The sequence below is a fragment of the Lepidochelys kempii genome, chromosome 8, assembly GCF_965140265.1.
Source record: "Lepidochelys kempii isolate rLepKem1 chromosome 8, rLepKem1.hap2, whole genome shotgun sequence".
In the NCBI taxonomy this organism is placed as follows: domain Eukaryota; kingdom Metazoa; phylum Chordata; order Testudines; family Cheloniidae; genus Lepidochelys; species Lepidochelys kempii.
In genome coordinates this window covers 104,521,799-104,534,045 of record NC_133263.1, presented here as the reverse complement: position 1 = coordinate 104,534,045, position 12,247 = coordinate 104,521,799, and the positions used below count along the sequence as shown (strand labels likewise).

At 45.7% G+C, this 12,247-nt stretch overlaps 2 protein-coding genes across 8 annotated transcripts in view; both read left to right on the top strand.

The window, feature by feature from the left end:
• Positions 1–3,505, top strand: part of AKR1A1 (aldo-keto reductase family 1 member A1) — a 46,682-nt gene extending 43,177 nt beyond the window's left edge. For both annotated transcript variants that reach the window (XM_073357880.1, XM_073357879.1), the window contains exon 9: positions 687–3,505. In XM_073357880.1, coding sequence (XP_073213981.1) covers positions 687–752 — 66 coding nt within the window. In that variant the 3' untranslated portion in view covers positions 753–3,505. The remainder of the gene's footprint in view (positions 1–686) is intronic.
• An 863-nt stretch (positions 3,506–4,368) lies between these two features.
• The window catches only part of NASP (nuclear autoantigenic sperm protein), a 17,347-nt gene continuing 9,468 nt past the window's right edge, over positions 4,369–12,247 (top strand). Inside the window, exons 1-7 of one of the 6 annotated variants that reach the window (XM_073357873.1) lie at positions 4,369–4,533; positions 6,437–6,562; positions 7,490–7,546; positions 8,565–8,675; positions 9,352–9,432; positions 10,085–10,197; positions 10,955–12,061. In XM_073357873.1, coding sequence (XP_073213974.1) covers positions 6,492–6,562; positions 7,490–7,546; positions 8,565–8,675; positions 9,352–9,432; positions 10,085–10,197; positions 10,955–12,061 — 1,540 coding nt within the window. In that variant the 5' untranslated portion in view covers positions 4,369–4,533; positions 6,437–6,491. The remainder of the gene's footprint in view (positions 4,534–6,436; positions 6,563–7,489; positions 7,547–8,564; positions 8,676–9,351; positions 9,433–10,084; positions 10,198–10,954; positions 12,062–12,247) is intronic. The other 5 variants (XM_073357869.1, XM_073357868.1, XM_073357870.1 and 2 more) reach the window with 5 other exon arrangements.

Below are 12,247 nucleotides of genomic sequence, written 5' to 3'. Positions count from 1 at the left end.
GAGCTTGGTACCTTGAAAAGTGCATCTCCTCCCTATGGAAGCTTTTTGGTGCCAGGGTTGAATGCCACCCGCTCAAAAGCCTATATTCAGTTAGAGGACATGGATGAAATCCTGCTCCCAATGAAGCCAAATGGGAATTTTTCCAAGACTTCAGTGGAACCAGGATTTCCAACTGTATATTTAGTGACTAGGAGTCGGGACTCCTGAGTTCATTAACCAACCCTGCCACTGCCTCACTGTGTGACTTTGAGCAAGTTACTTAACTTCTCTGCCTCAGTGTATCCATCTGTAAAACTGGCATAACCACACTTTTCTCTATGGTATCTCACAGGAGTGTTGAGAGTTAGACCAATAATTAATGTTTTAAGTGCTTTGCAAAGTACTCACATTGTAGCAATTACTAGATAAATGTGGCAAATAAGAAGCCCTAATTGTTCTTAATCCAATTCCTCAAGCCCTAGCCACTGAAAGTGATATTTGTTACAGGCTACAGAGAATTCTCTTGGAAAAAGATGATTTTCTAGTAGTACTATGCCTTGGGGAGAAGGGGGAGCAGTGATTGTTAAAGATATCCTTGCTAAGGACTTGGATGTAAAGGAAACTAGATTCTGCATGGTTCCGTTTTTAATTTCAATCAAGAACTGGATTTTCATCTTTCTGACTCAGATTGTCTTTTTATTTCACAGGTGGATGGAAAACTAGTAGCAAGAGATGCTGGACACCCCCTTTATCCTTTCAATGACCCCTATTAACTACAGTAGATTGGGCATTAGAATAGGACTCCATGCACTCGTTCCCACAGTAGTTGTTGCCATTGTTTATCAAAAATCTTTCCGAATAAAATCTGGTGTTCTAAATATTAGGCTTCTGTGGGTTTTCCTATACCATAGTATATTACATGTAATGCATCCTCTTCCTACAGATGATGTAATACCCACATCAGCGCTCATGAGGCTTATTATAATACACTGCATGCTCGCTGCTACGATGTTCATGCTGGTATGATGTTCATGGGGGGAGGACGAGGGACTCTATATCATGAAAGATGACCGGACTCTGAAAAGTAAAACTAGGATAATACACTAGTTTTGAATTGGGATATGTGCATAAAACAATTTTTAAGTCTTTAGGCCAAGTGTGTGGATTAAAACTGAAATAACGGGGTTAGTTCATATAATTATCTTATTTCTTTGGGGCTATACAGGGGCCTGTAAAATCACTTTTCCTTCCCTGGCTTCATTTGCCGGTTATGGAAAAATAAATGCACAGCATGGCTCTAGTTCATCCCCATTCCTACTTGATGCTCAGTTTCAAATCTAACAAAATTCCAGTTGTCCTGTCCTGAAAGCTTCCCACCTCGGCAGCTTCTGAAAGAACTTTTCTGGAAGCTTTGCCTATCTTTTCACCTAACCCAGACTCAGCAGCAGCTATCCAATTCAGTTTTTTGGGAGGATACTGGATTAGTTCCTAATGATACCACAGGTGCAGCTAGGGCCTGTTACAAGGTCCCTTCCAGCTTCTTTACTGAGTACTAGGATTCTCTAACCTAGAAGATGCTGGATTGGGAGTCAGAAGAGCTAGGTTCTATTCCTGGCTCTGCCACTGTCCTCTAGCATGACCTTGGGCAAGTCACTTCCTCTCTATGCCTCCTTTTTTGTCCCCCCCCCCCCTTTGTTTGCCTTGCATGTTAGCTCTTCAGGGTAGGAACTATCTATCTTCACAAGCCTCCTATAATCTCTGTGCCAACACTACTGAATGCTTCTGCTCAAACCTCCCTAGGAAGGGCCTGCAGAACTTTCCACCCTTGCAGCTTATCCCTGAACCTGAACAGGGCTCTTCCTTTCAAGACTGTCTCTGGAAGTCTAATTCCTTCTTCAGATGTTTTATTTTGGGCTGGTTATCCCATTTTTCCCTTCTTGGCTCCCAAGCCTGATTTGTCTTTTCACTCCAGCTGCTATCCTACTCCTAACCAGGCCAAGCTATCCCTTGTTCTCAGTTCTACAACTGAACTACTTCATTAATTTCCCTTATTATTTGTACGGAGCAGCATGGTCTTACGAAGTAAGCATGGGACTTGTATGCAGTAATTCTTTACTCGCTAATACCATCTGACACTGATTTCTTCTACAGCCATGGTGCAGTCATTTAACTTCCCTATTTAGTTCTGCCATCTGCAAAATGGAGTTAATTTATAATGCCAGAGACAGAGCATTATAAAAGGACATGTTGGCCTGGCTTGTCAAACTTAAAACAAAGGGCTGCCTTAAATTTTTGATAAAAGATAATGTTGGGTTTAACAAATTTTGGGGTCACACAAATTCATAGATTTTTAGGCCAGAAAAGGTGGGAAAAGGGACCATTATGATCATGTAGTCTGACCTTCTGCATAACAGAGGCCATTAAAGTTTCATCCAATGATTGCTGCATTGAGCCTAACAGTTTGTGGTTGAACTGGAACGCATCCCTTAGCAAGACATCCAATCTTCATTAATGTAATTGCTAAGAAACCAGACATTTTCTTTAGCAAACAATTGTAGAAGTTGAAGATGAAGCCATACTATTCCTGTTCTGTGTCTTCTTGACTTCAAGCATCTCTGTTTTAATTATTGTTCTAGGTTAATCACACATGGATAACACATGGATAACTATTAAAATGTGTACTCATTGCTGATTGGTAAAGTACTAATTTCTTTTATTGATTCTTCTCTTTGCAGATATTATAGTTGAAAGCACTATGTATACTGTTCTTTAAACACTAATATCTTTCCAAGGAAAATGGTTTTATCTACATGTATTCTTTCCCTTTTTTTGGTAATTGTATGCTCTTAAAGAATTTGTTCAGTGTTTATGGCTTGACCTAGATGTAGAAAATTGCAAATACCAGAAACCCAATTAAAGCATTTTTAAAAAGCTATTACCCCCACCAGTACCAGGTGCTTCAGTGGAAAATGCAAGGAATACCATATTAGATAACTAAAGAATAAGCAGCCCATAGACAAATTTCTTCCTAACCCAATCCGTGAGAGATTAGTTTATACCCCAAAGCAGGAACGCATGTATTGATTGATAAATATCTGTGAATGTTCTCTGTTCCTTTTTTGAATTGTACTAAATTGTTGACATAAATTATACCTTGAGGCATTGAGTTCCACATGTTAATTATGGATTGTTTGTGTTTAATTTTTTTCCCTTTGTATTGGATTTAAATTTTCTGCCCTTCAATGTAATTGTTCTTGGATTATGCAAAAGGATAATTAAGAGTGTGTCCTATTTTTCTTCTCTATCATTCACAATTGGTCTACCTCCATCATGTCTCCTCTTAGGCACCCATGCTTTACGGCTCTAATTGTCTCCTGGCACCTAAAAACTCCAAACCTTTCCAGTCTCTTACTCTTCTCATTGGGAAGTCAATGCTTCTAACCCTTTCTGTTGCCTGTCTCTTTATTTCTAAGCTATCCTTTTTGAGATAGGATGACCTGAACTGGACGCAGCATTTCAGAGAAAGGTATAGCATTGATTTATATGATGGGATTATTTTAATGTTCAGCTCTATTCTTTATGCTTTTTAAAACATTGTTTACTTTTTATGACTGCTGTGGCCTATTGAGCAAAATATTATTGGTCTGGGGTAGCAGGAGGGCTCTTCAGCTTGGGAAGGGTGGGGGCGTATACTTTGTCTAAAGGGCAGCACCAACAGTCCTGGCGCTGTCCCTCTGAGGAGTTCACACCCCCTTAGGCTGGGTAGCACCCCCGCATCTGTTTTAGCACGTTTTGACTGCGCACACCTAACTTCCACTTTAAAGCAGCGTTGGAAGTGCCTGGCTTGTGCTCCCACAGCTGGTGGAGGCCGACGTTTTTGGGAAGCGCCATGGGGCAGCAGCAGATCCCCTTACGGGGGGCCTGCATCGGGAGGGCCTAGGCCAGTGACAGGGGGTGTGCAGAGTGGACGCGAGTCCCGCCACAGGGGTTGTGCTGAAGGAAAGTGCACAATGCAGACCTCAGGAGCAGGGGGCCTGGGGTGCAGGCTCCCAGGAGGGGCTGGGCCTGCACGGTGCACTGAGGGAGTCCGACGGTGGAGGCCGCAGGGAAGATGGCGGCGGCCGCAGCCCCTCTCTTTTCATCGTCCGTCCCCACAGCGGGCCAGCTACTGCAGAGTACCCCCCCTTCCGAGTATGTTTCCCAGTATGCTCTGCGGTCCGTGACTACATTTCCCAGCAAGCTGTGCGCCAGTCTCCAGACTACCTTTCCCAGCCGGCCGTGCGTCGGTCAGGCGGGGGCGCGCCTTGGGGACTACGTTTCCCAGCATGCCGTGCAATCCCGGGTTCGGAGGGGGCCGCGCTCGACGGCCGCGAAGGACGCTGGGAGCAGCAGTCCGCGGGGCTTGCGCGCGCCGCGAGGCGGGTCTGGGGCGTGTCCTCGGGGTATATAGGCAGCCGGAGGGGCTGGGGGCTGCACTCTGCCGTCGTCGCCCCTGTCAGGCTCCATGAAATCTGCTGCCGCCTGTGCTGAGCTCGCCCCAGGCCCCCCGCCTAGGTACCGCGGCACGGGCTGGGCGCGCCAGGCCGGCTTCGCTGTGGGGGGCGGGCCGAGCGGCGTGGGGGGGAGCCGGTGTGGGGGGAGGGGGCGAGTAGCGCGGGCCGACCCGCAGGGCCGTGGCTCCGCGCCGCTGGGGCGAGCAGTGACGGGGGCGGCGAGGAAGGGGGACGCTGGGAAAGGCTGGGACCTGGCCCGGTTCCCCTCTGCGCGGCGCCGCCCCCCCCCCCGGTGGTACGTGCCGGCCCTCGCCCGGGCGCCGCGCGGGCCCGTTCGGAACGCTGGGGGATCCCACGTGACTCGGCCCCGGCCTCCGCCATGTTGGTTGGGGGCAGAGGAGCCCCACAAGGCAAACCTGCCGCGGCGCTGGGGGCGGGGCTATCCGCGTCACGTGCCCTCGGCCGCTGCCTGTGAGCGGCCGCCGTTGGGGTTTGGCGCCAAACAAGGGGCGGGGGCGGACCGGGGAAAGGCGGGAAAAGGGCCTATTGTCTCCATGAGGGGCGGTGCCTCCTGAGGGAGCGAGGCCCCGCCCCGAGCGCGGGGCTGTGTGTGGTGGAGGGCAGTCACTCCCCCCACCCCCAAGCGCTGCGGGGGGGGCTGGGGCCGTGTTGGGGGGGGGCGGGGAAGGTGGCTGCAGTCACCCCGCCCCATGGTGATGTTTGTGTCTGGAGGCAGTGTGTGGCCGTGATTGCTCCCCTCAGCTCGGGGGTGGGGGGCATGGTACTGTCTCCTCATGGGGTGGGAGGCCCCATTGTACCTACCTCGTGTAAACGTAGCCATTAGCCTTGGCTGTGGGATGCCAGGTCTGGCCCTATGGCTTCCACTCCTGTGCCAGGCCTGGCTTTGATAGGAGCCTGGCTGTGTGACTTCCTCATTGTGAAGATGCCTCAGCGCTTGGCATAGCCAGGCGAAGGGGTTGGGGGTTGTATACGTGATTAACACCAGTGGGCTGAGCCTCGGATACCCCTTTATATGGGGTACCTATGATCCCTTTTCTAGAAGTCAGGAGTTCTGAAGGGCAGACTTTAAATCCAAGGCCGGGGCGGAGTAGGATTTGGAGTTCAGGGGTGTAGGCACCATACCCACAGGCCACACAGACATCTCTGTACTTGCAGCCCCAGGTACGGCTGTAGTTCTCTACAAAATAACTACCCTAACTTGTACAGCATGGGTTAGGAAGGCTGGTTTAGTAGGTAGGGCACTGGAGAGCTGAGTTCAGTCTCATCTCACCTAAAAATTTCCCATCTGACCATATATGAGTGAATGTGTTCTGTGTTTCCATTCCCCACCTAGACTAATACGTTCTTATCTCTGTGTTGGGATGATAAAGTCCAGTAATAATTGAGATACTGTGGTGATAAGAGCTGTATAAGTACCTAGATAGTATCCTGTGTCACTGAAAGGGTTGTCTACATACAAATTTTTATGTAATCTGAATTGGCTTCCTAAAACCAAATTGGTTATTTTGGTGCAACTCTGTTTAGATGGGTTTCAGAGTAGCAGCCATGTTAGTCTGTATTTGCAAAAAGAAAAGGTGTACTTGTGGCACCTTAGAGACTAACACATTTATTTGAGCATAAGATTTCGTGAGCTACAGCTCACTTCATCAGATGAAATTAATTTGTTAGTCAAATAACAAATTTATTTGTTAGTCTCTAAGGTGCCACAAGTACGCCTTTTCTTTCTGTTTAGATGCTCTCCTTGGTTTGAAACCCATGAGTGTCAAACCACAAAACTGCACTAACTGCTTTAACTAAGCTGGGTTTTAAATTGTGCAGGTAGGTAAAGGTAAACTGTGTAGCCAGGCCTAAAGAAAGGCGCTGAGCCTAACTGAATTGTGTATACAAAGCAGTATGCCTTCTTAGCAAATCTCCACTTAGAAAGTGCTGTCCCCTCTCCTTAGGACATACTCTGGCTATTAGGACTCAGCTCCATGTGGTCCTGTTGGGTGATGGTTCATGGTGAAGAGGGCACATTTTGTAATCCCATCTTCATTTCACCAAAGGCCTCCACCTTCACTGAGCCAGAGGTAGGAAACAGGCTGCACTGGCTACCCTAAATACTGTGCTCTCTTAAGGGCCATTGTCACATTAAGTTCTTCTGACAAAAACCTCAGATTATTTAAAGTGAAAAGTGTTTTTGTGTGTGTGTGTTTTTTTTAAATCTATTTGCCATCTATACTGTTACACTTGTAGTTTGGGAGGAGAAGTGAACTCTCAAAGTGAGAACGGCACTTGAGTCCACTCTAAGATGATGCATGGGAAAACTTAGTGGCCCCCCCCCCCCTTTTTTTTTTTTTTTTTTTTTGTTAAGCACTAGATGAGATGTTTCCTAAACTCCAGAATAGTGATCCTGTGGGCTACAGCTAGCTACATGCATGATGCTGGCTTCCTATTTTCAGCTACAAAGCTACCTTAAGATAGGTAAAACATACTCATTATTTCCCATATAAGCAGTTGCTGTGGTTGACCTGGGTGTTATGCAGTTGATTCTGAGTGGGATGGGAGGTGTTCATGAATGGGTGAGCTAGCCAGCAGTCCAAGACTACTACCTCTGTCTTAAAATTAGGGCTGATCAAAATCTTTCAGTCAACTTCTTTTGACAGAAAACTGGGTTTTTAACTAAAGAAACACTTCTGTGAAAAGGATCTGGTTCTCCCTACTTATTTTCTTATTAGACAACCAATAATTTTTGTTTGGGGGGGGAAACTGAAGTGTTGGTTATTGATGAAAAGTCAATTTTCTACATAAATTTCTAATCCGCTATAATTACAAAATGGTCCACAGTATAGACAAGCTTGCAGATACCTATTCTGGAATGTCAGAAGTCTGAAATTGTGCACTAGATTTCTCATATCACTGATTCTGAAAATGTGGACTTCTAGTCACTTCATCACCATTTGGTAACACCATGTACAACACTGCAAATCCATTCTAATTGCTTGTTGAATCTTCAGTTGTAGAATGGAAGAGGAATTGGCTGCTCCCTCCACTTCTGCAGACAAAACTGATAGGTAAGGGATTTGTGAGTTAGCAGGCTAAGTTGGCAAACAAAAAAAAGAGGGTAATAGTGGATCTTATTTCAAATTAATATTTAAATCTGACATTGTGCTTAGCTCTAGATATTAAAGGCTATAGATGTCTCATGTTGCCATACAAGAAACCACAGTTTAGGAATACTCTTCTGCTCCCCCTCTCTGGGCTAACACCAGTTAAGTCCTTATTCCAGAAAAACACTGCATTAACAGCCTGTGATTCCTTCCGCAGGCAGCTGTAGCGCAAAAGTTTGCTTTAGTCATGGCTGCATGACAAATGTGTGGGGGTTTTTTAATGGGTGGTAATAGGCCAATGTTCCACTTTTATGCAGCTGAGCTTCCTGTCTTCATAGATCATAGAATAGAATATCAGGGTTGGAAGGGACCTCAGGAAGTCATCTAGTCCAACCCCCTGCCCAAAGCAGGACCAATCGCCAATTTTTGGCCCAGATCCCTAAATGACCCCCTCAAGGATTGAACTCGCAACCCTGGGTTTAGCAGGCCAATGCTCAAACCACTGAACTGTCCCCTTCTTTCTGCAGGACTTTATACAGTTTTCTCTGTCACCTTTTCAATGTAAACTCTTCTCATGTTGGAGTGTTGTATACAAGCCTCTGACTTAGCTGAAGACTGAAAGTTGGCTATTAAGCAGTCTTTCTGGGATCTGCTTCTTGCAGTTAATGGTTAAATTTATTTTAATGTGAGAAATGGAAAAATCTTTGTCCCCTTAGTGCTGGTGCAGATGAAAGTTCTCTAACCATAACTGAATAATCATGTGGGGGGGAGGGGGAAGGGCTTGCTATTTAGTGCTTCTACACACCTTGCTGGTTGGTGTTTGAGTCTTGGTGGGAAGAGTTTGAATGCTGGATTTAAAGAGTCTGGGAAATGAAATTGTGTGAACAGCAGGAGGCTACAAACCTCCCTCCAGTTTGTACACTTGGAGATGCTCTCCCAACTGTACAGTGTCTAACTCAGCCCGTGTTCTGTAACTTTACAGTATGGATGTGGATGGAGAAGCCAAAAAACTGCTGGGCTTAGGGCAGAAACACTTGGTATTGGGAAATATTCCGGCAGCTGTTAATGCATTCCAGGAGGCTGCTAGTATATTGTAAGTAACTGAACACATTGCTTTTTACTTGGATTCTTGTTTTGGGTACATCACTGAAGTGAATCAAGCTGAAATGTAGATACTCATCTCGGGCCTAGACAAGCTGTCTTTATAGGTAGTCTGCAAGTATCTGAATATAATTACCAGGAAAATTGAGGATTGTACCATGTCTATGTAGATTTCTTTTGAAATAATACATTTGTGCTGCTTAGACACTTAACTATTGGAGTAGTGGCCTACAGTGCCTCAGAAATCAACATCTCAAGAAACCAAACCAGCCCATATATTGCAAAATAAAGAGTGTTCTGCAATGCAGATCTCATAAGTCTAACCGCTAGAGAAACATAATCTATCAATTGCAAGCAAAGCAGAGGCAAATTGCTTAGCCTCTCGAGGAAAAGAGCATTTAGAACAGAGGACAGTCTTGAAAACCCACTGTCGGGTGCTCTGAGCAACCAGAACTTTCAGTAAAAACTATTCCAGTTATCAGAAGGGAGAGAACTCAGAAGGGAGAGAACTGACATTTGCCTAAGGGTGGCGGTCACGTGGGAGGTAACCGCTTGGAAATTGACTTTCCCACCCCGAAAAGATTTAAATGTTGCGTATCTGGTAATGTAAAGCTATTTCAAAACATGGTGCAAATAAGATGTACTAACTTTTGTATTTTTCTTTGTAGGGGTAAAAAGTATGGTGAGACAGCTGATGAATGTGCAGAAGCTTTTTTTTACTATGGAAAATCTCTCCTGGAGTTAGCAAGGTATACTAACAAAGACCCTCTAGCTGGCTTGTCAGTCCTCTGAATACCTAGTATCCCTCTTCCTAGATTTTGACAGTTTAAGATGATACTTTAATTTCTTTATAAAAGGATACAAGTGGTGGAGTACTTTGATAGAAGCAACTAAAAATGTTAGTTTGGAGCCTTTGGGATGAAACAACAGTTAAATGTAATTGCCTCTCTTTAAAAATAAAAATTTAAATGGGGTAGCTGTACCTTACAAGTGGGGAATGGGTATTAGAATAAGGGGGTAGGTCATTGATAGAACACTTGAACTCAAGGAAAAATAGGAGAAATATAATATGGAGGACAGGGCAGGCAAAAGGGAACTGTTCTTACCTAGATCACTAGCAAAAGTCTAACTGGAGTTATAGGGCATCAGTCCATCTATCTGAAATATTTTTAGAGCATCATCACCATGTTCTCTTGCCACACAAGTATGGCATGATGCTCAGTATCTACTGAAATCAAGAGTCTGGCCTGGAATAGGAGGCTTTTGCAGGCTAGAACGGGTATAGTAGAAGACCTGTTGGTGGGAGAGGTGCTAGGTAGAGCAGTCAAATGGTATGTTCCTTTGAGCACAAAATGTATTCCTTGGTGCTTGTGTGCAGCTGACTTGCTTCTATTTTTCTAGAATGGAGAATGGTGTATTGGGAAATGCCTTGGAAGGAGTGCAAGTGGAAGAAGAAGAAGAAGGCGAAAAAGCAGAAGATGACTCAATGGTAGAAAATGCTGATAACATAGATGGTATGTAGAGTTGTCTAACCTGCCATAGAGATGCCAAGCTGTATTGCCTTGTGTAAATATTGGACCTGGATTCTTTACTTTGCTTCCCTAGATGATCTGAAACTTTGTACCAAAACTTTTAGCAGGTGGAAGAATCTTGTTCTATAAATTTCTTGCAAAATAAAAATCTTTTAGCTAGGTTTGGGAAACTCTTCGTTCACACTAGCTTTGAGTCAAGGGGTCACAAAATTTGTCAATTGTGAAGCATTACACTCAAACTTCCTTTCCTGTTCTAAGCTTTCCAGCCAGCTAGGACTGCTTTGTGCACTTGCAGCAGTACAGTGGCATGTGGTATCATTCGCTTAAAGTTGGTCATAAGGGAAGAATTTATTTTGGGTCAGACTCACCAAACTGTCCTCACTTTAAAAGTTCAAGGGCAGTTTTCATTCTATCATACATTGCAGAGGATTATTGCACAAGGAGTTTTTATCCATCTAGACAAATGGATTTAACTTGGCATTTCTTGCTCAGCTGTGACTAAAAATGCTAATGCATAAAACTGTATATTGCTTGAGTGGTCACTTACAAGATTGTAGGATCTCCCAGAGTTTGTTGCTTGGGACCCAGCTTCTTTAGATTTCAAAAGGAATTGAGTTTAGGAACATGTGCTACACACACACACGTTGGAGGGTCTGAGGGTGGTATTTTCAATTTCCATTAATGCTTTTATCACTAAACTCGAAGAAATGTTTATGCTTCATCTTCCTTAACTATGTAGAAGAAGCAAGGGAGGAGTTGAGAGAGCAGGTATATAACGCCATGGGGGAAAAGGAAGAATCCAAAAAATCTGCAGAAGAGTCTCCAGTACTGAATGAAGCTGGGAAGGAAACAGAAGGAGAGGATGTGGAGATGGGAGGTAAAACAAGAGAAGAGGAAGCAATTGCTGACGTAGAGACGAAGCTTAAAGAAAAGGCAGAAGAGCAGGTAGAGGCAGATATGCAGGAGAAGACAGTGGCAGGAGAGCAGGTGGCAGAAGCCACAGAAGAGCGGGTAGAGGCAGCTATGGAAGAGGAGGCAGTGGCAGAAGCCACAGAAGAGCGGGTAGAGGCAGCCACGGAAGAGGAGGCTGTGGCAGAAGCCAAGGTAGAGGCAGCTACAGAAGAGAAGGCAGTGGCAGAAGCAGCCACGGAAGAGCGGGTAGAGGCAGCCACGGAAGAGGAGGCAGCGGCAGAAGCCAAGGCAGAAGCAGCCACGGAAGAGGAGGCAGCGGCAGAAGCAGCCACGGAAGAGGAGGCAGCGGCAGAAGCAGCCACGGAAGAGGAGGCAGCGGCAGAAGCAGCCACGGAAGAGGAGGCAGCGGCAGAAGCAGCCACGGAAGAGGAGGCAGCGGCAGAAGCAGCCACGGAAGAGGAGGCAGCGGCAGAAGCAGCCACGGAAGAGGAGGCAGAGGTAGCTATGGAAGAGGAGGCCGTGGCAGAAGCCACAGAAGAGCAGGTAGAGGAAGCCACGGAAGAGGAGGCCGTGGCAGAAGCCACAGAAGAGCAGGTAGAGGAAGCCACGGAAGAGGAGGCAGTGGCAGAAGCCGAGGCAGAAGCCACGGAAAAGCAGGTAGAGGCAGCCACCGAAGAGGAGGCAGTGGCAGAAGCCATGGAAGAGAAGCTAAACAAGTCAAAAGAGGCACTGGCCTCAAAAGAAACATTGTTTGCAGCTGGAAATGCCACTACACCTGCAGAGGGCAAAGAGCCAGCTAATGAAATAGAAACTGAAGAAAAAGTTGAAGTAGCTGTTAAGGTAGAGAAAGAGAGAGATGACCTGATGGAAGAGGGAGATGGTGCTAAGGTAGAAAAAGAAGAGGAGAAAGATGACCTGATGGAAGAGGGTGAAGGTAACAGGGATAGGAGAAGTACTTGTGGGTGGATTACTTGATGGATTTGACTTGCTAACCAGGGGTTAAAAGTTACATTTCCATTCAGAATTTTCTGTTTGCCATAGACTAATGGAAGGTCTCAAACAAGGGGCACTTGGATATTAAAGTCCTCCAAGTAACTGGCTTCAGTTAAGTTTCAAGGAG